The 25,174-nt window shown below is 46.8% G+C and overlaps 1 protein-coding gene across 1 annotated transcript; it reads left to right on the forward strand.

Annotated features, from left to right (window-relative positions):
• Nucleotides 1-247: 247 nt before the first annotated feature.
• On the forward strand, nt 248-1,997 carry LOC141026722 (uncharacterized). The gene is made up of 3 exons (XM_073503564.1): nt 248-689; nt 992-1,403; nt 1,976-1,997. Exons 1-3 carry the CDS (start codon nt 248-250, stop codon nt 1,995-1,997), a joined length of 876 nt encoding a protein of 291 aa, XP_073359665.1.
• The last annotated feature ends 23,177 nt before the right edge of the window (nt 1,998-25,174 follow it).

The raw sequence follows: 25,174 nt of genomic DNA on the forward strand, positions 1-25,174 counted from the left end.
CTATGAAAGGAATCTTCTGGAATAGCAGAGGTCTGAAGGACTTGGCTAAAAGAAGGTTTCTGACTGAGGCATCTTTGGAGCATCGTTTAGATTTTATTGCTCTTTCGGAACTGGTCGAGCTAACTTTGCGCCCCAGTTTCTTTCCTCTCTTGTGGGTGGTGTTGATTTCGATTGGCATTGTCTCCCCCCACGAGGAAGATCGGGTGGTATCTTGCTGGGTGTGAGATGCGAAGTCTGAAGTGTAGTGATGGGCGACTTCGCGGTTAAGTTTCGAGTCAGGTCTAAAGTAGATGGTTTCAACTGGGCTTTGGTGGCAGTTTATGGTGCCGCACAGCCCGAGCTTAAACTGGAGTTTCTGGCGGACCTTGTTCTAATCTGTGGGTCAGAGCAGCTCCCAATTTTAGTTGGGGGTGATTTCAATATCATTAGGAGGAGAGAGGAGAAAAACAATGATAACTTCGACGGCAGGTGGTCGTTTATGTTCAATACCATTATTGAAATCTTGGATCTGAGGGAGATTGAGCTTTCTGGTAGAAAGTTTACCTGGGCTAATGCTTTGCCAAACCCGACTTATGAAAAGCTTGATCGAGTTCTCGCGAGCGTGGAGTGGGAACAGAAGTTCCCTCTTGTAACGGTTCAAGCTCTCTCGCGGGGCATATCCGATCACACTCCCCTGTTCGTGGATTCTGGTGAGCCGAGCCACGTGGGGAACAAAAACACCTTTTCATTCGAGATGGCCTGGTTCGAACGCGAAGGATTCTTGGACCTGATTGCCAGGGAATGGGCTAAGGGTGCAGGAGGGACGACTTCGGTCGAGCGCTGGCAGAATAAGATTAGGAATTTGAGAAGTTTCTTACGGGGTTGGGCTAAGCACCTTAGTGGGGTGTATAAGATTGAAAAGGAAAGGCTCCTTTCTCTTGTACAGGCCCTAGACATAAAGGCCGAATCCACGATTTTGCTGCCAGCTGAGCTTAAGGTAAATCTGAGGCAGAGAAGAAGTTGAAAGAACTTCTCCGTGAAGAAGAACTGAAGTGGGCGTTGCGGGCTAAGGTCCGCAGAGTGGTCCAAGGGGATGCGAATACTCAATTCTTCCACTTGATTGCTAATGGTAAGCACAGAAAGAAGAGGATTTTTCAACTTGAGCAAGATGAGGGAACTATTTTAGGACAGGACAACGTCAAAACCTATATAACTGAGTATTATAGGCAGTTGTTTGGACCGCCGGAGGACAGCTGTGTGTCCCTCGACGAGTCCAGGACTGAGGATGTGCCTCAACTGTCGGCTGTTGATAATGATATTCTGGTTGCCCCGTTCTCTGAGAAGGTGGTGTTTGATGCTATTGCACAGATGAAAAATAATAAGGCTCCTGGACCGGATGGTTTCCCGGTTGAGTTCTACAAAAAGTGCTGGCACATTATTAAGGGGGATTTGCTACCTATGTTTCATGATCTTTTCTCTGGACAGCTTCACTTATTTCACTTGAACTTTGGAAATATCACACTGCTCCCTAAGAAAACGGATGCTGTGAGAATTGAGCAGTTCAGGTCGATCTGCCTTCTCAATGTTAGTTTCAAAATTTTCACCAAGGTCGGGACTAATAGGCTCACACAGATTGCGCATTCTGTGGTGCAACAATCCCAAACTGCTTTCATGCCGGACAGAAACATCCTTGAAGGGGTGGTCGTCCTTCATGAAACGCTCCATGAAATCCATTCAAAAAAATTAGATGGAGTAATTTTTAAGGTGGATTTCGAGAAAGCGTACGATAAGGTCAAATGGTCTTTCCTTCAACAGGCATTGCGTATGAAAGGTTTTGATGAAGCCTGGCGCCGCCAGGTTGAATCATTTACGCAAAAAGGTAGTGTGGGAATTAAAGTGAATGACGATATTGGTCGTTACTTCCAGACACATAAAGGCCTAAGACAAGGAGATCCGATGTCCCCTATACTGTTTAACATTGTGGTTCATATGTTAGCAATTTTGATAGGAAGGGCTAAGGAGAATGGTCAAGTAGGTGGCTTGGTACCCCATCTTGTTGATGGAGGTGTATCCATCCTGCAGTACGCTGATGATACAATCATCTTTATGGAGCATGACTTGGCCAAGGCGAGAAATATGAAGCTGGTGTTATGCCTTTTCGAACAATTGACCGGGTTAAAGATTAACTTTCATAAGAGCGAGTTGTTCTGCTTTGGTAGAGCCAAGGATGAATAGGACGCTTATAGGCAATTGTTCGGGTGCGAGTTGGGGGAGTTACCTTTCTCTTACTTAGGTATCCCGATCCACCATCGAAGGCTGACGAACAAAGAATGGAAGTGCGTCGAAGACCGATTTGAGAAAAAGCTGAGTTGCTGGAAGGGCAAGCTCATGTCATACGGTGGCCGATTAATTCTGATAAATTCGGTTCTCACGAGTATGCCTATGTTTCTCTTATCGTTCTTTGATGTCCCAGTTGGTGTCAGGAAAAGACTGGACTTCTATCGATCGCGTTTCTTTTGGCAGGGTGATGACTTAAAAAGAAAGTACCGGCTAGCTAAATGGGATATCTGTAGACCGAAAGACCAAGGGGGTCTCGGGATCGAGAATCTTGAAGTTAAGAACAGATGTCTTCTTAGTAAGTGGCTGTGGAAACTGTCTTCTGAGACTGATGCCACGTGGGCGCAAATCCTTCGTAGCAAGTACCTCCACACAAAAACTTTGTCCCGGGTTACAGTCAGGCTGACCGACTCGCCTTTCTGGAGAGGACTGATGAAAGTCAAACAGTCCTTTTTTAATAGGACAAAGTTCATTGTTGGCAACGGTGCTACTACATGTTTCTGGGAGGATACTTGGCTAGGAGAGACACCCTTGGCCACTCAATATCCGTCTTTATATCGTATTGTTCAACGACGTGAGGTGTTCGTTGCAACGGTATTTCAATCTATCCCCCTTAATATTCAGTTCAGACGGTCGCTAGCGGGCAATCGTTGGGAAGCTTGGCTTCGTCTAGTTAGGAGACTGATGGAGGTTCAGCTTTCTCAACAACCCGATGCATTACGCTGGAAGCTGGCTAGGTCTGGAGTATTCACAGTTAAATCAATGTATATTGATGTTATTAATTCGTCCTCCATTCCTACCTCTAAGCATGTTTGCGATGTTAAAGTGCCTTTGAAAATAAAAGTGTTTATGTGGTTTGTCCATAAACAAGTTATTTTAACCAAGGACAACTTGATAAAGCGTAATTGGACAGGACCTACTAGGTGTAGTTTCTGTGATTGGGATGAGATGATTAAACACCTCTTTTTTGATTGCCCGTTAGTCAAAGTTCTATGGCGGACGGTCCACATTGCTTTTAAGATTACTCCACCAAATTCTGTCAATGCGCTATTTGGGACATGGCTTAATGGGATTGAGCCTGACTTAGCGAGACATATTCGTGTTGGAGTTTGCGCCTTGTTGTGGACTATCTGAAATTGCAGAAATGATTTGGTTTTTAACAGAATATCACGTATTCACTTTTTGCAGGTTATTTTCCGAGCGACGACACTGATCCGTTCGTGGTCGTTACTCACTCAGACGGAGGCCAGGGAGCATTTGGTTACTGGATCTCTCCGCTGGGAGATGGTAGCTCGGGATATCTTCAACCGGTTTGGATGGCGGTCATGTAATAGGATAGGCAATTAGTTTACCTATCTATCTTTAGCTAGCCGGTTGTGGCATCTTTTCTTGGCTAGTTGGTGTTTCTAGCCCTTTTAGCTCTGTGTGAGCTTTTCTTTTTGTTTTGTCAGTTGAAGACTTTGAAACCTTGTTGGAACCTGTTTATTTGGTTAATAAGATGGCCGTATGCATCACTCTGATGTAGAGGCCGGGAGCCCCCTTTTTGAAAAAAAATGAAATACTCTGGAAAAGGAGGACAAGCAATTTGAAACGTCACACGTTTACCTCCGGCGGCGGTGACGACAACGACGACGGAGACGGAGATCGGAGATCGGAGGTAACAGAGCGGAAAAGGAGCAAATATTCACCCTCCTCCGGGCTCCGGCGGTCCGTGGGCAGGGCGTGTACGTGCTGACACACACACCCGGCGATAAAGCGCACGTTTGGTCGCTAGCAGCGTCGCTAGCGCTGCAGTAGCTCGTGCCCATCGAATCTACGGCAGGACCCAGCTAGCTACATGCATACCTGGTCTACCCCTCTCGCTCTCTACGTACCGACCGGGTCGAGCCGCTGTGTCCATCTAGAATTCTGGATGATGCGTTGCGTTTGTGAGGGTTGGGTTCCAGCTAGATATACATATGCATGTGGTACGTCCGGCCAACTGCGTAGGCGCGTGCTGCTAGCCTCCTGCCGTCGGTAATCCGCGCTGGACCGATCTCTGCCATCAAACAGCAGCTTCACCAGGAAGACGCCCCTGATATTTCCCACACGAATTAAACCTCCACCTAGAGATGGATCGATCACCAGAACACTACTGTTGCAAAGCGTTCTGTATACAGCACTGCCTAGTGTCTGGCACAGCGACATGTTGCTCCCGCTTAAGGCCTTGCTGGATCGATCTCTGGGTGTATTGTATGCATGTCCCCGGACGTTTCAGAAGGTCAGAACAGTGTACCGAATATTATATTATAGGTGCCTTGTCTATGTATGTTCTACGGTAGCTCTTAGTCTGCCCGTGCCACAAACGAGGGGACAAGTAAACAGTTCAAAGTCTTATCTTTCGTTGTTGCTATCGCCGTTTCAAGTAACCAACACCGACAAGACCCAGTCATGAACAGGAGTAGTAGGCTAAGAGAACGTTGAGATATATATAAGCTACAGCTTATCGTTTGCTTTATCCATTTCTTCTACTGCCACTTATACGTACGTACAGTATATGTACACGTAGAGGCCGGCCGGCAACCTACAGCCGATGGCATCGCCGTCTACCCCATCCGCGTAATCCGAGGATCGGATGGGATAAAATACCGTGAAAACCCCGGCCGTCGACGTCTCTTTCCGGCGAGCAAAATCAACCGGCCGCCCAGCCCAGCATTCAGGTACGTCGAGGGCCATCAGTCTAACTGAGATTCAGCAATCACCAGTTTCTATATAGGTAAAATAAGAGGAGTTGCCGTCGTATCAAATGATCGTTGGCTGTAAAACTCATCATCATGCATTCATGTACTATGCGCGCGCAACGCCCATTAGTTTATGAACGAAAGCGCGCACTGTGAGTCGACACGCGAGTTCGTATTGATTTTGTTTACATTATTAGATTTCACTGCGCGTCGTCGGTCGAATCCATCCATCAATCTTTCCATCGTCGTTTACTCGATTCCAATTATTTTATCTGATCGATCATTGGTAGTAGCTGCATAGTCTTGTTACTCTTGTAGCAACAATACGTAGTAGATAGATGGTTCATGCACGCATCCACGGCCGGACATGACGTAGTTTTTATTTTCGAAACGGAGGCAAAAGATTTACCTCATTCATTAAATAAGGAAGAAGAGAGTTTTTTGAGTGTTACAAAGCCCTCGCAGAAAAAACGGCATGACAATTACTCACGTAATACAAGCCCTAGGGAGGCAAAAGACATGGCGTAGTGGCAACAGAACGGATCAAGCTCCAGTAGTAGTAGGCTAGTAGGGATGTTTCAAAAAGCAAGACAAGCAAAAGGGAGGGTGCAGTGTAGTAGGGCCGTTCAGAGGCCAGCGGCAGGACACATCAATCAAGGCCGGAGTGGCCATATATTAACGGCTCGACACAGCTCGCGATTATCATCGTTCATACAGCCAGCCATGACAGCTTGTGACTAATCTCATTATTAATTAATTCCCTACGACTAGCTTAGCTATAGTAACATCAGTTTGGTACATGCATCATGCAAATTAGCTGAGGCTAAGCTAGGTTTGATTAGGATGCCTGCTGGCAAAAGCCTCTCCAAGAAGATTGATTATCAATTAATTCCTCCAGTACTAACCAAGAGATCGACCGAGACCAGGTTAATTAACATGTAAACGCTTTGCCGGTACCCTAAAAAGGTGATGAACACACAAGTTTTTTTTTTTTTTGAAGTTTGAACACACAAGTTAGGGATAAGGAACAAGTTCTTTATCAGCTACTAGAGCAACTGGGCCGTACATGTTGTTTTAGGGGAACCACGTCTTGTTTAATTAGGGTGGTGGACTTAGGACTAGGGCGGAATTGCCCGATTTACAATCGATGTACGTCACATCCCCCACTTGCGACGATCCCGTACACCGTATCACCGTGGGTGCATGTGTACGTCAGTGTGTGCAATGGAGCAGTTTCCAACCAATTGTGACGCCGGTGTCGATCTTCTGGCGATTACAAGCTAGCTATCGCACGGAAAAGATGAATTGGCTGGTGTTGTGCCGGTAGTGCACGTTCGCCTCCACGGCAACAGCTTGTAAAAATCCCCTCCTCTATTGTCAGCGCCGCCCGCCATAGGCGACCGAGCAAGCTCCTTCATCCAACATCGCACTTCCTCCTGCCCCCCTCTGCATCACTGTCAAGTGGGCACCCCGGGCAGTGTTTGTGGAGGCGGCGGCGTGAGCGCACCTGGTTGAAAGGGGGCAAAGGGCGTTGCACTGTGTGCGATGCATGGAGGTGGAGTTGTGCGTGACCGATGGCATGCATGGTACACAACACAATACAAATCTCCCGTTTTCCTTCATTTGCAAGAACGAACTCTACCAACATAAACTCTCACTTGGAGATAATTCATCTAAACATGACCGGTGCAGGACTAACAAATCGAAGAGCATATATGTCTATAAATTATGTAGCAAAGAACTCATATGAATCCATGAATGCAACACATATAGATCTGATCATAAAGTGGTAATTCATCACACCGCAACAAACACACCATAAAGATTACATCAGATGGATCATAATTATGTAGAGCAGCTTATGTGATCATTGTATTAAATAAGGTCTATCACCCTTGTTAGGGTAAACTTACTAAATCATGGCTATAATAAAAGTTCGTTATGCATGTGCTAACAGGTGGTTCCTGAATGGTAGAAGCACTCAGCTTTGATCATTAACAAGGTGGAGCAACTTTTCATCAAGTGGAGCGAGCTATATGCATGATAAAGCCTACTCTTAGCATATGATATCTTTTTGGTTGTGTTAACATGAGATCTTTAGGGAAGGCACTTCCTCCATAGGGTTGATTTAATTTGGTGCTGAAAACTGCATATATACTTCCTTGACGTGAAAGGGCCATGCGTGTTGCTAAAATAAACCAAATTTGTTACTCCTCCATGGTTGCTGTGGGCACTCTATTGTCACTAGCGGTTGCCGACTTAGCCATATATGTCACATACAGGGACATTTTGATATATTGGTATGGGCTCTCCTTGTACCTTTTCTGTTATGCTAGTATCATGCTATTGCTTAGCTAGGGCAAGATTGCATGCATCTTCTCCATGAATGACTTTGGTTACTTGTCGCAGTCTAGTTTCCATATGATGGCTGCCTTGATCTGCACTGTTGCCATGTTCCCCAATCCTCTTCAGCTGCATTTGCAGTGGAGTTGGACTCGGTCCGACGAGCCCCGAGCTGCAACTTGGACAATCTTGTAATCTTCTGAGTTGTGATGTAGGCTACTGCCACTTTGCTTGCTCCTGTCAAGCCTGATGCGGTGCAAGCTGTCTGATTGACAGCAAGGAAAAAAGCGACGCATTTGCAACCTTTTTTGCATGTGATTGAATGATGGACATGGATTAGGAGTGGCTACGGTGTTCCAGAATCTCGTTCCTAAATCCCCCAGGTGCGCTGAGTAAAGCGAATATGACGTGACGTGGCCAGCTCGATCGGACATGAGAGGATCAACCAACAATGGTCAGTTTGCAAGTAGCTACATGGATCAGATCAAATCAACTGAAACTACATGGATCAATCATTGGAGAATGAACAATGCGACGAGGCCTCGCCCACTCTGGCAGGTAGCTATGGCTAGGAATCCTAGTACTGCTGTTCCCTAGTCTTTTACGAGTCAGCGTGATGGGCTGTTAGGTGCCCGATCCCCGACTGCAACGTACATGGACGCCGCCATGATTAAGCCGCTGACCCACGGCTGGGGGAGATTATGCTGCAAAGCTGCTTGCTGAATGAAGGAGAATCCCTCGCCTTTGCGTGTGCTGCCTTTGCCATGCACGAGTTAGGCCGTTACATGATGATGCCTCGTAGGCCACGACCGGCCGGCCCATGCATGATGCCATCCTGATGCCAAAACTTTAATTTGGCACAAGTACATTAAACTAGATTTGTGAGTAAACTCAATCCTGCCCATGACCATGTGCCATTTCATTAAGACTGAATGATTCAAGCCTTTTCATTAGGACTAGTATTTTTAGAGAACTTTCATTTGGCCTAGTTAACAATAACCCACATCCAAACTGGCATGTACGGCGAGCAGATAAGTACTGTAATAGCTAGTAATGTCGATGGAAATCATCACATGCAATAGAACAATTTGAGGGGCCGGCCGGATACCTTCGTCTTTACAAGTTCATTCAAGTTGAATAGTACTACTATGCTTGAAAGTGCATATCAGGTCATTTTGAATAATGACCGTCGTCTCTTAGCACATATGGAATAAATGGAATGCAAGGGTCTTTCATCATACTAGCACCCTTCCGAACACCATCTCCGGAAAATCATGGAGGAAGCTTGCTCTCATGGCATAAGAGTGTCTCAGTTCAAGCTACTCAAATGAAGAGCCAAGGAAGGTGCAAATGCTTAAGAGGTCAACTAATTAGCTCAAGCTGTGTTCACCAAATACCATTGAGCTAATAGACTCTGTGGGGGAAGGAAAAATCTGCCACTCAAAAGTCTAAACAAATGAAGTCGTTGCATGATATGGTACGAAGTGGAGTTGGATCTTCATGTTCTTCCAACTTAATACGTAAACTAAAAGCAAATCCCCTCGGCTTTGGAGCAGCCACGCACGCATGGCTCCGTCTCCATCTCATGCATGCAAAAGTTGATTAAAAACGAATCAACAAAACACACGCCACACTATATTATCCATAGGAGGCCAGCTAGCTAGTGTTAGCTCGTGCACCTCCCCACTATTCCCCATCGTATGATCCATACATCTCGGCACAGTCTTGCGTCTTGCTTTATATACATCTCGAAACGTCGTTCGTGCGTGTTGCCATGTTTATCTTTTCCTTTTTGTTTTCTTATGTGTAGTCGATGTATGGATCATCTCCCAAAGGATGCAGATTTTCTTCTTTTTCTCTTTCAACAGGACCAACAACAGCTAGCAGCAGCAGAAAGGAGGAAGGAATTAAGGGACGGCGATCGGTCTTGACAAAGGTACGTGCGTCGCCGTCGGTGATTGCCGCTCTCTCACCGACGGCAGTGTTTGCTAACCAAGCTTGCAGTGTACGCGTTGCAGCACGTACGGGCACACAGATATCGGATAGATGGCGATCGCGAAGAGCATATCATATCCACTCCCCACATTCCATACTCCACCAAGAAGAACTTTAGAAAAGGGATGACATGCGATTGACCCGGCCAACCATACATCTGCCATTACCCTGACGGCGGGTGATCTATTGCTTGCTAATGTGGCCGCCGGCTGGATGTGTCGTACGCGGAATAACGGAGTTCGTCGTCCGGCCGGCCGGCCTGCTGGCGTCGGAAAGTTAGCCGGGGGGTTGACATGCAGCTCGACGATGGGCAAGCCAGCCCGCTTACCCAATCATTCGCACCGTTGATCCGGTCATATGCGTTCTGCATGGCCCCAATTAATCCGCACACACGCTGACACCACGCATGCGCGTATCTATTTTGATTGGGTGACTAATTTCCCGCCAATTACTACACTACATGCATGCGTACGTACGTACGTACCCACTACTTAACTGGGTGATCTTGTCGTTGCTACGTCTGTCCATCTATAAGTTACTAGCTAATAGATCCCATGATAATTAAAGTTAACTTGTATAATTACGCTCTGGAAGAAGCGTGCACAGCCTCCACTAATAATTAATCAAAGCATGACAATTCAGTTTGAACGGTGTCCGCACTAGCAGAGCCAAGCCAATTAATGCAAGCTCCCTCTCACCGAGTGAGAGTGAGGGTATATTTCACAGGAAGCTAGCTAGCCCATCAGTGAGTGTTGCAGGCACCATGAAACCGCAGAAACTAGTACAACACCAACAAGAAATTATAGTTGTTTGTAGCTGCTACTAGTGGCGTCTAGAAGGTTGAAGTACGCGTGTGCCCATGGACACTCCAGCACGCTCCACGACGGCCACGGCGACGACGTGGACAAAGCGGAAAAGGAACAAATATGCCCACTCCTCCGGGCTCTGGAGGTCCGTGGGTAGGGCTTGTACGTGCCGGACGGCGATCGGTAGATAAAGCGCCGCGTTTGGTCGCTAGCAGCGTCGCTGGCGCTGCAGTGCCGATTGAATCTGCAGGACCCAGCTCTACATCACTGTCTCTCGATCCGTAGATCCGTAGCTAGGTAGGATGCATATGGTACGTCCGGCCAACAGCGTAGGGGCGTGCTGCACGCTAGCCTCCTACGACCTACCGTCGGTAAACCGGCCGGAAGTTCTTCCCCTCGCTGGACCGACCTCTGCCACCAAACAGCAGCTTTACCGGGAAGACGCCTCCGATATTTCCACGTGAATTAAACCTACAGATCGATCAGCAGAACACTACTGTAGCACTGTTGCAAAGTGTTCTCTTGTGTAGTGTCTAGCACAACGACGTGTTGTCCTCTCTTTATTACGTACGGTCTTACTGATTTGCAATCAGCATCGGTCGATCCATCTCCGGGTATATGCATGCATGCCCACAGCCGTATACAAGTTCAGATCGAACAGTATATGTAAGGCGTTGTCCATGTTCTAGCCCTTGGCCTGCCCGTACGTGCTACAAAAGAAGGGGGCAGATAAACAGTACAAGGTCGATCGTGCGTTGTTGTTTTTTCTTTCAAGAAATCAACACGGATGAGATCCATGCCATAAAACGAAAAGAAAATCGTAATTCCCATGTATATTTCCTAGTCATGAACAGTTAGTACGTTTAGGGATATGCTAGAGCTTATCGGTTGCTTTATACATTTTTTTTACCTAAATGCTAGATCGTGCTGCTGCACGATTTCGTTGTGGCTGGCGCACGCGCTATACGACAAGAATACATGCGCATGTCTCCCGCCTCTCTCTCTTCGGACATGGTCCCTAATACACAGCCCATAGAAAAGAATTAACGCACAGGAAAAGCAGCTGGTCCACTGTATCCTATTGCGCCCACCCATCATGTGATTTCCCAGCAAGAGCCCATGTTGCATGCATTTAATTTATGTTTTCAAAATTTCAAAAAGCTATAACTTTTAAACTAATCATCGAAATTACGATTTGTTTTCACAGCTAGGTTCCCGCAATGAGCTCTTCAAAACTAGCCCCATATGAGTACGTTTTGACTAACTTTTTTTATAAGCAAACAGAAGCAACTTTAGTGCTATAGGAATGCAACTTACAGTTAGTCTGCGTAGGATGACTGTGTATCAACGAAAATTCCTTTGAAATTAGCTACCATGACTACCAACTTAATTAGCTTCACCTCTAAGTTTCCTACTATAACTAGTTTAGTTTCGCCTCCAAGTTGATAGTATTGTAGGCTACTTAGTTTTGAGGTAGGCTAGCATTTATCCTAAGTTGCCTGCCATGACTAGTGAGTAGCTTAACATCATCCTTAGTTGCATAAAATACTTTTTGGTATGGTTAGCAACTTAGTTTCATCAATATGCAACTTAGCAACACTTATGAACAACTTTTCAATGTATTATAGGCAACCGAAATAGTAATGGCAGGCAACTACGCATCACCGCTGGGCAACTTCAGAGTGTTTGTAGGCAACTCGGAAAAACAATGATAAACAACGTCGCAATATTTGTAGGCAACTAATTTGAAAAGTTAGGCAACTGATCAGCAATGGTAGGCAACTGTGCATCAATAGTAGGCAATTTATAGTATTTATAGGCAACTGAGCAGCGATGATAGGCAACTGAGCAGCGATGATAGGCAACTGTGCATCAATAGTAGGCAATTTATAGTATTTATAGGCAACTGAGCAGCGATGATAGGCAACTAATTACCAACAGGAGGAGGCAACTGAGCATCAATGGTAGGCAATCATAGTATTTATAGGCAACTATGCATCAGCCATAGGCAATTCAGCAGCCATGATAGGCCATTGAGATAATGTTACCAAAATTCACATGTACACATTGTGAAGTGAAGTTGTTTGCATGTAGCACTAAAGTTGCCTCATGTTTTCGTGTGTGTGTTTCTCGTCTTGAAACAAACCAACCTAATAGGCAGTCATACTAGGACAAAAAATGAGTTTGCTTCCCTATAGTATACTTAGAGGTGAATCTAGTCAAATGGTAGTCATGATTAGAAATAAGAAACTTTGAAAGACTCCTCGCTGATAGGTTGTCATACTAGAAAATAAAAAAGAGTTGCTTTCTTATAGCACTAAAGTTGTCTCGGTAGCATCCAAAGTTGCTCTAAAAAAACTTTATGGAAACCTACTCATATGAGATCTAGTTTTCAAGAACTCGTCGTGACAAACCTAACAGTGAAAACGGAACTGTATTCCGATGTCTGAACCAAAAGTTATGGCTTTTAAGACATTTCAACCCCAAATAAATGCACGTGCAGAGAAGATTTAGGTTGATTCCACCGGTAGGCATGTGCGCTACGGGATGTGGCTAAACAGATTCCTTTTCTAGTATACACAGCTGAACACAAGTACATGCACTTACTATATATGGGAGTGTACTCCCAACAACGAACAAGCGCAGCGGCGCTACCTAGCCACGTCCTTTTTTCTAATACCAGATATATGTACGTACAGTACATGTACACGTAGTTAGGACGGCCGTCAACCTATCTGCTATCTTTTCATTTTTGTCATGTCGGTCTTTACGTGACTTGCAATTAGTTCTTTATAATATAAATGAGATGCGTATTATCATGACAAAAAATACCTATCTGCGGGCAAGTAAGCGTATGCCGACTACAGCCGATCGCGTCTAATACCCTTTACTCCCTGGACCGATCAGATGGAGTAAAATACTGCCAAATCCCCAACTCTTTGCCGCCCGCCGGTAAAGAAAAAAACGAAATGACCATTGCTGGTAAAACTCATCAATGCGCAACGCCCATTAGTTTACCAACGAAAATCCTGCGCAACGCCCGTTAGTCTACCAACGAAAATCCTGCGAGTCGACACGCTGGATCGATTGGATTTCGATAAGATTCGTCTGTAATCCATCCATCAATATGTCGATCGATCGTCGTTGACCACTCACTTCAGTTATTTTTAACTAACCCATCCATGCATGGTAGCTAGCTTTATGGTCTTGTAGCAACAGTACTACATGGCCTATTGGCAACAGCACGAATCGAGTTCGCAAAGAAAAAGAAAAAATCAAGGAAAAGAAAAGAGGGTGCATGCAGTAGTAGGTCCGTTTGGGGGCCAGCGGCAGGACACATCAAGGCCGGAGTAGGCATTAACGGGTCGACACAGATCGCGATTACCATCGGTCGTACAGCCAGCCATGACAGCTTGTGACTAATCGCACTAGAATTAATTCGCTACCATCAGCTTAGCTATAGTACCATCAGTTTGGTACATGCATCATGTTAATTAGGTGAGGCCAAGCTAGGATTGATTAGGATGCCTGCCTGCCGGCAAAAGCCTCCCCAAGAAGATTTTTGATTACCAACTATTTCTGCAGTACTAACCGAGAGATCGATCGAGACCAGGTTAAGTAACATATAAATTCTCTGTCAGTACACTAAAAAGGTGAAGATCACACAAGTTAGGGATGAAGAACAAGTGCTTGATCAGCTACTAGAGCAACTGGACAGTTTTTCTTTCCGTGTTATTACGATTTTCTTCTTTTATGGCATGGATCTCACCGGCCGTCTTAGTTACTTGAAACGGAAAGAACAACGCAGGTCTCTATCATCCTTGTTAGGGTAAAACTTATTGAATCATGGGTCATGGCTATAATAGAAGTTCGTTACGCATGTGTTAACAGGTGGTTCCTGAATGGTACTATGGTAGAAGCACTGAGCTTTGATCATTAACAAGGTGGAGCAACATTTGATTAAGTGGAGGGAGCTATATGCATGGTAAAGCCTGGTCTTAGCTTGCATAGTAAATGATCTCTTGTTGGTTGTGTTAACATCAGATCTTCAGGGAAGGCAGTCCTTCCCATTAGTGCCTAGGGGTGATTTGATTTGGCGTTGAAAACTCCATGCTTCCTTGTCGTGCAAGGGCCATACATGTTGCTAAAATAAACCAAGTTTGTTACTCCTCCGTGGCGGTGCGGGCAATCTATTGTCACTAGCGGTTGCCCACTTGGTCATACATGTCACATAAAGGGACAATCTGTTATTCTAGTAGCATGCTACTACTTAGCTAGGGCACGGTCGCATGCATCTTCTCCATGAATGCCTTTGGTTATTTGTCATAGTCTAGTTTCCAGATCGTGTCTGCCTTGATCTGCACTTGTGGGCATGTTCCCCAGTCCTCTTCACCTGCATCTGCACTAGAGTTGGACTCGGACTGACTACCCCCGAGCTGCAACTTGGACAATCTTGTGAGTATTGATGGAAGCTGTTGCCCCATTGCTTGCTCCTGTCAAGCCTGATGCAGTGCAAGCTGTCTGCTTGACAGCAAGGAAAAAAGCGATGCATATTCCCGCATTTACAACCTTTTTTGCATGTGATTGAATGATGGAGAAGGATTAAGGGTGGGCTACCATGTTCCTGAATCTCATTCCTGAATGCCCCAAGTGTGCTGAATAAAGCGAATATGACCTGATGCGGCCAGCTCTATCGGACATGAGAGGATCAACCCAACATTGGTCAGTTTGAGAAAGTGAATATGTGATGACCTGTTTTTGCCAATCTTCCTCATGCGTTGTAGCTCTGCTTCCTTTGGAATCCAAGTGCTTGTAGAGTTCAAACTATTTTTTTTTGGGTTACCAGCTGAGAGTTTATTTGTACGTGCTCTTATCTCCGTTTGAGACACCTAGAAGCTTCCAAAATAATTTGTAAAACATACTCCCTCTGTCCCATAATTTTTTGACACTGAACTAGTGTAAAAAACGCTCTTATATTATGAGATGGAGGGAGTACTTATCATGGAAGTAGTGTATGCTTGTCGAGCTGAACTTTTATTCACTATTGACTTTGGACAAGTAGAGAGGCTGGGCCTCTACCCCATGTGAGGTGTATGTAGGTCATCTGTCTATTTTCATCTGTATTGGCAGTACTATGCAGGAAGCTTTCTAATTAAGCCGGACATTCTACATAGCGCTTGGACCGAGAGCTCTGTAGTTGAGCTTCCGGCTGATGCTTCTCATGCCTGGGGCGACGACCTATGGATGGCAAGACGGAGACTGTTGCCATGAGTAATAATACATTTTTAAGTATATAGTGGTACGTACTGGACGTCCGTTGGTGAGACGAGCCTGGAGTAGTCGAGTGTATCTTCGAAATGGCAAAGCAGGACCAAAAAATCGAGGTATCAGACCACTGATTTTTGCTTCTTCTACTGCAAAAATCGACAATTTCTTTCGGTGAAACGGTGCCTATTTTATTTGACAGTGTAAGTAGATGACCAGTGAGCTAAGGATGCGACGAAATCAAATCAAATCAACTGAAAACCACATGGATCAATCATTGGAAGAAAACACCATGAGAGGAGGCCTCGCCCACTCCGGAAGGTAGCTATGGCTAGGAATCCTAGTACTGCTCCCTAGTCTTTTACGAGTGAGCATGATGGGCTGTTAGGTGCTGCCTAATGCAGATTAGACGCCCGACCCCCGACGGCAGCCGGCGATGGCTACATCGGTGGCCGCCGCCATGATTAAGCCTCTGACCCCTGGGGGGAGATCACGCTGCAAAACTGCTTGCTGAGTGAATGGTGAATCCTTGGCTTTTTGGTTGTGCATGTGGCTTTGCCCTGCACGAGTTAGGCAGTTAGCGCGCGCATGATGATGCCTCGTAGGCCACGCCCGGCCCATGCATCTGCATGATGCCATCCCGATGCCAAAACTTTGTCACCAGCGGATTAAACTAAACATATGAGCCGTTTGTTTCTTCTGGTTCTTGTTGTATGTTGCCATGTGGTTTGGTTAGCCAAAGCACCACCGAATGATTCAAGCCTTTTCATTTTGACCAAGAATATGTAGGAACCAATGCAAACTGGCAAAAAGTAGGACGATCAAATAAGTAATAGCTTGTAGTACTATGCTGTGGATAGCTAGAAATCATCACATGGAATGGAACAATATTTGAGGGGCCAGCATGCTCTTTAGAAGTTTAAGAAAGTTCAACAGTACTATGTTTAAAGTACAGATCTGGTCATTTTGAATGAAAATCATACCACGTGCTAGCTAGGTTGCGAGGAGATAGGAAGCGCTAGTCGCGAAGAAAATCCTTCTCAGGACACATCAGATTTTTAACTTTTGGGATATTTTATGTGACATCATGCGCCCTGGGTTGAAACTCTGTGGATATTTCACACTTTCATCGGGTAAGTACATTTGAACTGTTCCTCATAAGCATATTTTAGTATATCAAATATCGAATACATCTACGACAGAAGCGGGGTCGTGAATGGAACGTGAGGGCGAGGGTGAGAGTGAGGGTGGGGCCGACGGCAAGGCCGCGGCGCCGGCGGTTTTGTCCCTGCCGCCGGAGTTTCCAATGCCAGCGCGTCGCGTCAAATCTCGCTGAGCCGCTGAGATGGAGCGTCGTCTTCTCGTTGATCGGCGAAACGGGAGGGCGCTGCAGCGGCATCCTTAATCTCCATCCTCCTTCGCGGTTGATCACGGAAAGAGATTTATAGGATGATATTCTTGCGGGGAAATATTTGCGGATTGATAAACAAGTGATTGAGGGTGAAACACTCGAGATCAACGTGTTCGAGATCTTGGTTGGGGCTTCGTTCGTGCGCCCGCGACGACTGACGCCAGATCCAACCGAGATCGTGGATCTCACCGATGCCCACACGACAGAGGGGCCGCTGGGGTCTCGGCAAATGGCGGCGGATCCAGATCCGTCTCCCAATCCCAAGCGGTTTGGCAGCCGCTTCTGGGTGCTTGCGGATGGGGACAACGACGAGCAGGTGGATCCTGGTGCTACTCGGCAGGGGACCGGACACCGCTGAGCAGCTCGCCGGGATCTGGGACGTCATCGGTGCAGGGCGCGCTTGGCGAGAGGCGCAAGGACAGGGTGGTCTTCGGACCACGGCCATCGGCTCTCTGCAAGTCGCCCGCGCTGAACATCAAGCCATGGATGGGTCCCCTTCCCAAGGTAAGCATGTCGCAAATTACTTTGTCAGATTATTTTACACCGAATGTGTGGAATAAGGTTACTAGAAAGAAGAAGAAGAAGGTCCTCCCGGTGGTGATTCAGCCGTCGGCGGCGGCCGTCGAACCAGGGGAGATCCGAGCGGCAAGACAGGAGCGTTTGAATCAGTTGCTGGGCTTATGTGGGCCGGAAGCAACTGCAGTGGCACTATGCTCAGTTGGCACTAGGTATGAGGCCCAGTGAGTGACCCAAGGGACCGATCTGGTGGGTGAGGCCCAAGTCTCTTTGCATGCGGACGCGTCGGATCGCGAGCTGTCCCATGCACGTTCGGCGCCTAGGGTTCGCCGGGTAGCTCGTCCTGGGTTCCCTAGTCTCACATCGATCGCATCGGCATCCATGGCCGGCCGCACGAGTGGTCAACCTCGGCCGCACCAAGCCGCGCCGCCGCCGCACTGGGCTGTGCAGGTGCCGCCAAGAGGTGGCTGTCATTCGGTTCGGCACGGCCTCCTCCGCCCATCTGGGATGGTCGATCAGCCGCCTCGGGAGCCGTTGATCCAGCTGTGGCTTGTGGGCGCGATTTTGCCTAAGGCAGGGAGTTCGCCGGTCCTGCGCACGGTGGCCGGGTTGCTCCCCGAGGCCAGTGGGAAGACGATGGTTTCAATGTATACGAGGAAGGTCAGCATCGGGGCTCGTCGTCAGCGGCCGACGGCCGTGGCTATGCTTCGCAAAGCAACGGCTCGTCCGATCGTCCTTTCTACGGACCTCAGGGCGACTTTGTGGAGGGGGCGACTGGCCCAGATTACTGGTACCGTGTGAAGGAAATATGCCGTAGAGTCAATAATAAAGTTGTTATTTATGTTTTCTTATATCATGATAAATGTTCATTATTCATGCTAGAATTGTATTAACCGGAAACTTAGTACATGTGTGAATATATAGACAAACTAAGTGTCACTACTATGCCTCTACTTGACTAGCTCGTTGATCAAAGATGGTTATGTTTCCTAGCCATAGACATGAGTTGTCATTTGATTAACGGGATCACATCATTAGGAGAATGATGTGATTGACTTGACTCATTCCGTTAGCTTAGCACTTGATCGTTTAGTATTCTGCTATTGCTTTCTTCATGACTTATACATGTTCCTATGACTGTGAGATTATGCAACTCCCGTTTACCGGAGGAACACTTTGTGTGCTACCAAACGTCACAACATAATTGGGTGATTATAAAGGAGCTCTATAGGTGTCTCCAAAGGTACTTGCTGGGTTGGCGTATTTCGAGATTAGGATTTGTCACTCCAATTGTCGGAGAAGGTATCTCTGGGCCCACTCGGTAATGCACATCACTATAAGCCTTGCAAGCATTATAACTAATAAGTTAGTTGCGGGATGATGTATTACGGAACAAGAAAAGAGACTTGCCGGTAACGAGATTGAACTAGGTATTGAGACACCGACGATCGAATCTCGGGCAAGTAACATACCGATGACAAAGGGAACAAACGTATGTTGTTATGCGGTTTGACCGATAAAGATCTTCGTAAAATATGTAGGAGCCAACCTGGGCATCCAGGTTCCGCTATTGGTTATTGACTAGAGAAGTGTCTCGGTCATGTCTACATAGTTCTCGAACCGGTAGGGTCCCCACGCTTAACGTTCGTTGACGATATAGTACTATGAGTTATGTATGTTGGTGACCGAATGTTGTTCGGAGTTTCAGATGAGACCACGGATATGACGAGGAACTCCGAAATGGTCCGGAAGTAAAGATTGATATGTGGATAGTAGTGTTTGATCTCCGGAAGGGTTCCGGAATCCATCGGAAGGGGTTCCGAATGTTTCCCGAAATGTTTGGGCACGAGAACACTTTATCTGGGCCAAAGGGGAAAGCCCACGAGGTTTTTGAAAGCGCAAAAGGAAGTTTTGCGGAGTCCAGGGGCCAGACGCCAGGGTCCCAGGCGTCTGGGTCCATACGCCGGGAACCCTAGCGTCTGGTCCTGGAGTTCGAGAAGGACTCTTGCCTTTCGGTTGTAACCGACTTTGTGGAGGCTTTTACTCCAAGTTTCGACCCCAAGGCTCAACATATAAATAGAGGGGTAGGGCTAGCACCCAAGACACATCAAGAAACACCAAGCCGTGTGCCGGCAACCCCGTCCCCTCTAGTTTATCCTCCATCATAGTTTTCGTAGTGCTTAGGTGAAGCCCTGCGGAGATTGTTCTTCACCAACACCGTCACCACGCCGTCGTGCTGCCGGAACTCATCTACTACTTCGCCTGTCTTGCTGGATCAAGAAGGCGAGGACGTCATCGACCTGAACGTGTGCAGAACTTGGAGGTGCCGTGCGTTCGGTACTTGGATCGGTCGGATCGTGAAGACGTACGACTACATCAACCGCGTTGATAAACACTTCCGCTTATGGTCTACGAGGGTACGTAGACAACACTCTCCTCTCTCGTTGCTATGCATCACCATGATCTTGCGTGTGCGTAGGAAATTTTTGAAATTACTACGTTCCCCAACAGTGGCATCCGAGCCTGGTTTATGCGTAGATGTTATATGCACGAGTAGAACACAAGTGAGTTGTGGGCGATACAAGTCATACTGCTTACCAGCATGTCACACTTTGGTTCGGCGGTATTGTTGAATGAAGCGGCCTGGACCGACATTACGCGTACGCTTACGCGAGACTGGTTCTACTGACGTGCTTTGCACATAGGTGGTTGGCGGGTGTCAGTTTCTCCAACTTTAGTTGAACCGAGTGTGGCTACGCCCGATCCTTGAGAAGGTTAAAACATCACTAACTTGACGAACTATCGTTGTGGTTCTGATGCGTAGGTAAGAACGGTTCTTGCTCAGCCCGTAGCAGCCACGTAAAACTTGCAACAACAAAGTAGAGGATGTCTAACTTGTTTTTGCAGGGCATGTTGTGATGTGATATGGTCAAGACATGATGCTATATTTTATTGTATGAGATGATCATGTTTTGTAACCGAGTTATCGGCAACTGGCAGGAGCCATATGGTTGTCGCTTTATTGTATGCAATGCAATCGCCCTGTAATGCTTTACATTATCACTAAGTGGTAGCGATAGTCGTAGAAGCATAAGTTGGCGAGACGACAATGATGCTACGATGAAGATCAAGGTGTCGCGCCGGTGACGATGGTGATCATGACGGTGCTTCGGAGATGGAGATCACAAGCACAAGATGATGATGGCCATATCATATCACTTATATTGATTGCATGTGATGTTTATCTTTTATGCATCTTATCTTGCTTTGTTTGACGGTAGCATTATAAGATGATCTCTCACTAAATTTCAAGATAAAAGTGTTCTACCTGAGTATGCACCGTTGCGAAAGTTCTTCGTGCTGAGACACCACGTGATGATCGGGTGTGATAGGCTCTACGTTCAAATACAACGGGTGCAAAACAGTTGCACACGCGGAATACTCAGGTTAAACTTGACGAGCCTAGCATATGCAGATATGGCCTCGGAACAATGGAGACCGAAAGGTCGAGCGTGAATCATATAGTAGATATGATCAACATAGTGATGTTCACCATTGAAAACTACTCCATCTCACGTGATGATCGGACATGGTTCAGTTGATATGGATCACGTGATCACTTATATTATTAGAGGGATGTCTATCTAAGTGGGAGTTCTTAAGTAATTTGATTAATTGAACTTTAATTTATCATGAACTTAGTCCAGGTAGTATGAGCATATCTATGTTGTAGATCAATAGCTCGCATTTTGCTCCCCTGTTTTGTTTTGATATGTTCCTAGAGAAAACTGAGTTGAAAGATGTTAGTAGGAATGATGCGGATTGGATCCGTGATCTGAGGATTATCCTCATTGTTGCACAGAAGAATTATGTCCTTGATGCACCGCTAGGTGACAGACCAATTGCAGGAGCAAATGAAGACGTGATGAACGTTTGGCAAGATCGATATGATGACTACTTGATATTTTAGTGCACCGTGCTTTATGGCTTAGAATCGTGGCTTCAAAGACGTTTGTGAAACGCCACGGAACATATGAGATGTTCCAAGAGTTGAAATTAGTATTTCAAACTCATGCCCATGTCGAAAGGTATGAGGCCTTTGACAAGTACTTTGCCTACAAGATGGAGGAGAATTGCTCAGCTAGTGAGCATGTGCTCAGAATGTCTGAGTACTACAATCACTTGAATCAAGTGGGAGTTAATCTTCCAGATAAGATAGTGATTGACAGAGTTCTCTAGTCACCATCACCAAGTTACTAGAACTTCGTGATGAACTATAATGTGCAAAGGATAACGTAAATGATTCCCAAGCACTTCGTGATGCTGAAATCAACGAAGGTAGAAATAACGAAAAGCATCAAGTGTTGATGGTTGACAAGACCACTAGTTTCAAGAAAAGGGTAAAGGGAAGAAGGGGAACTTCAAGAAGAACGGCAAGCAAGTTGCTGCTCAAGTGAAGAAGCCCAAGAGTCTGGACCTAAGCCTGAGACTAAGTGCTTCTACTGCAAAGGGACTGGTCACTGGAAGCGGAACTACCCCAAGTATTTGGCGGATAAGAAGGATGGCAAAGTGAACAAGCTATATTTGATATACATGTTATTGATGTGTACTTTACTAGTGTTTATAGCAACCCCTCGGTATTTGATACTAGTTCAGTTGCTAAGAGAAGTAACTTGAAACGGGAGTTGCAGAATGAACAAAGACTAGTTAAGGGTGAAGTGACAATGTGTGTTGGAAGTGGTTCCAACATTGATATGATCATCATCGCACACTTGTTGGGGAACGTAGTAATTTCAAAAAATTTCCTACGCACACGCAAGATCATGGTGATGCATAGCAACGAGAGGGGAGAGTGTTGTCCACGTACCCTCGTAGACCGAAAGCGGAAGCGTTAGCACAACGCGGTTGATGTAGGCGTACGTCTTCACGATCCGACCGATCAAGTACCGAACGCACGGCACCTCCGAGTTCAGCACACGTTCAGCCCGATGACGTCCCTCGAACTCCGATCCAGCCGAGTGTTGAGGGAGAGTTTCGTCAGAACGACAGCGTGGTGACGATGATGATGTTCTACCGACGCAGGGCTTCGCCTAAGCACCGCTACAGTATTATCAAGGTGGACTATGGTGGAGGGGGGCACCGCACACGGCTAAAAGATTAAGCGATCAATTGTTGTGTCTCTAGGGTGCCCCCTACCCCCGTATATAAAGGAGCAGGGGGGGGAGGTGCGGCCGGCCAGGAGGGGCGCGTCAAGTGGGGTCCTACTCCCACCGGGAGTAGGACTCCCTCCCTTTTCCTAGTTGGATTAGGAGTGGAGGGGGAAAGAGGAGGGAGAGAGGAAGGAAAGGGGGGGCGCCGCCCCCTTCTCCTTGTCCTATTCGGACTAGGGGGGAGGGGCGCGCGGCCCTGCCCTGGCCGCCTGTCCTCTTCTCCACAAAGGCCCACTATGGCCCATTAAGCCCCCGGGGGGTTCCGGTAACCCCTCGGTACTCCGGTAAAATCCCAATTCCACCCGGAACACTTCTGATATCCAAATATAGGCTTCCAATATATCAATCTTCATGTCTCGACAATTTCGAGACTCCTCGTCATGTCCGTGATCACATCCGGGACACCGAACAACCTTCGGTACATCAAAACATATAAACTCATAATATAACTGTCATCGAAACGTTAAGCGTGCGGACCCTACGGGTTCGAGAACTCTGTAGACATGACCGAGATACGTCTCCGGTCAATAACCAATAGCGGAACCTGGATGTTCATATTGGCTCCCACATATTCTACGAAGATCTTTATCGGTTAGACCGCATAACAACATATGTTGTTCCCTTTGTCATCGGTATGTTACTTGCCCGAGAGTCGATCGTCGGTATCTCAATACCTAGTTCAATCTCGTTACTGGCAAGTCTCTTTACTCTTTCCGTAATACATCATCCCACAACTAACTCATTAGTTGCAATGCTTGCAAGGCTTAAGTGATGTGCATTACCGAGAGGGCCCAGAGATACCTCTCCGACAATCGGAGTGACAAATCCTAATCTCGAAATACGCCAACCCAACAAGTACCTTCGGAGACACCTGTAGAGCACCTTTATAATCACCCAGTTACGTTGTGACGTTTGGTAGCACACACAGTGTTCCTGCAGTAAACGGGAGTTGCATAATCTCATAGTCATAGGAACATGTATAAGTCATGAAGAAAGCAATAGCAACATACTAAACGATCGAGTGCTAAGCTAACGGAATGGGTCAAGTCAATCACATCATTCTCCTAATGATGTGATCCCGTTAATCAAATGACAACTCATGTCTATGGCTAGGAAACATAACCATCTTTGATCAACGAGCTAGTCAAGTAGCACTAGAAAAAAATACACTTCCGTGATGATACATGTTTGTCACAGTAGGTCGCGTTTTTTGTCATGCATGTACATCCATGACGATTTTATGACAGAATCAAGATAGTCATACCTGTGCTGTCGTAGAAGTGTTCCATGACATTACCAAAATTAACATCACGGAAGTGTCCACTTCCATGACGATAAATCGCGCGTCACAGAAGTGCTTTCGTCAAGGGTGACCGACACATGGCATACACCGTAACGGAACGCCGTTAAGCTATCGGGTCGGGTTTTGTATCCGATAACCCGTTAGCAGCCCCGACCAATGGGAAAGTTCCACGTGTAAAATTCTTATTGGCCGGACGAAACACGTGTCAGCTCGTCAGTGGGTCAGATAGGCGCCTATGATATGTCGACACATGCCACGGCCCACCACTGGCCCATTTAGCTTACAAAGCCGGCCCGTATGACTTGGTCAAAAGTTAACGGGCTGGCCCATGAAAAGCCTGTTAACGGTCTCTTTGCAAATAGCCCATTTTGCGGCCCGTTAACTCACGGCCCGTTAGGCCCTAAAGGAAATCGGCCCAACAACGTCATGTGGGCTGTCGAATATAACACCAGCCCATTTCACTTTCGGCCCATGTATGGCCCACGACGTCTTTCGGCCCATATGAGGCCTTCGTATCTTTTGGCCCTTTACAGGCCCACGGTGACTCTAGCCCATAATGAACAATAATTTTCTTTATACCCGTTAACGACCCGTGATTTACATGGGCCATTTCCAGCCCGTGTTAGCTTTCGGCCTATTGACGGCCCATATGTTCTTGGGCTCCTTTTCGGCCCTCAATTACTTCCGGCCCGTTACTGGCCTGTTCCCCTAATGGGCCAAATTCGGCCCATGGCAAGAGTCGGCCCGTTACTGGCCTGTTACCCTAAGGGCCAAATTCGGCCCATGGCAAGAGTTGGCCCGTTACTGGCCTGTTCCCCTAATGGGCCAAATTCGGCCCATGGCAAGAGTCGGCCCGTTACTGGCCTGTTACCCTACTGGGCCAAATTCGGCCCATGGCAAGAGTCGGCCCATTTCTGGCCTGTTAACCCGTTGCGCCGTTTCCAGCCCGTCCTATATTCTGGCCCATTAACGACCCGTTATGCCTGTGACAGAATTAAGCCTTTGCTGTTCTACGGCCTGCTACCGTGCTGGGCCGATACCAATTACGCCCGATTATGACCCATGTAGACCCATTTATCCGACGGCCCGAGGCCCACCGATTACAGGCCCATTTATCGACGGCCCATAGGAGACCCATGGATCCTACGGCCCATATATGGCCCATGGTAGTTGCACAGATTACATCCACTCGGAAACTAATGCTAGGCTATTAAGGCGATTGCACAGATTACATCCACTCGGCATCAAAGATCGCCACCAGTGCAAATATAGGGAACACCCTACACTAT

Source organism: Aegilops tauschii, chromosome 7 (assembly GCF_002575655.3).
Source record: "Aegilops tauschii subsp. strangulata cultivar AL8/78 chromosome 7, Aet v6.0, whole genome shotgun sequence".
NCBI lineage: Eukaryota > Viridiplantae > Streptophyta > Magnoliopsida > Poales > Poaceae > Aegilops > Aegilops tauschii.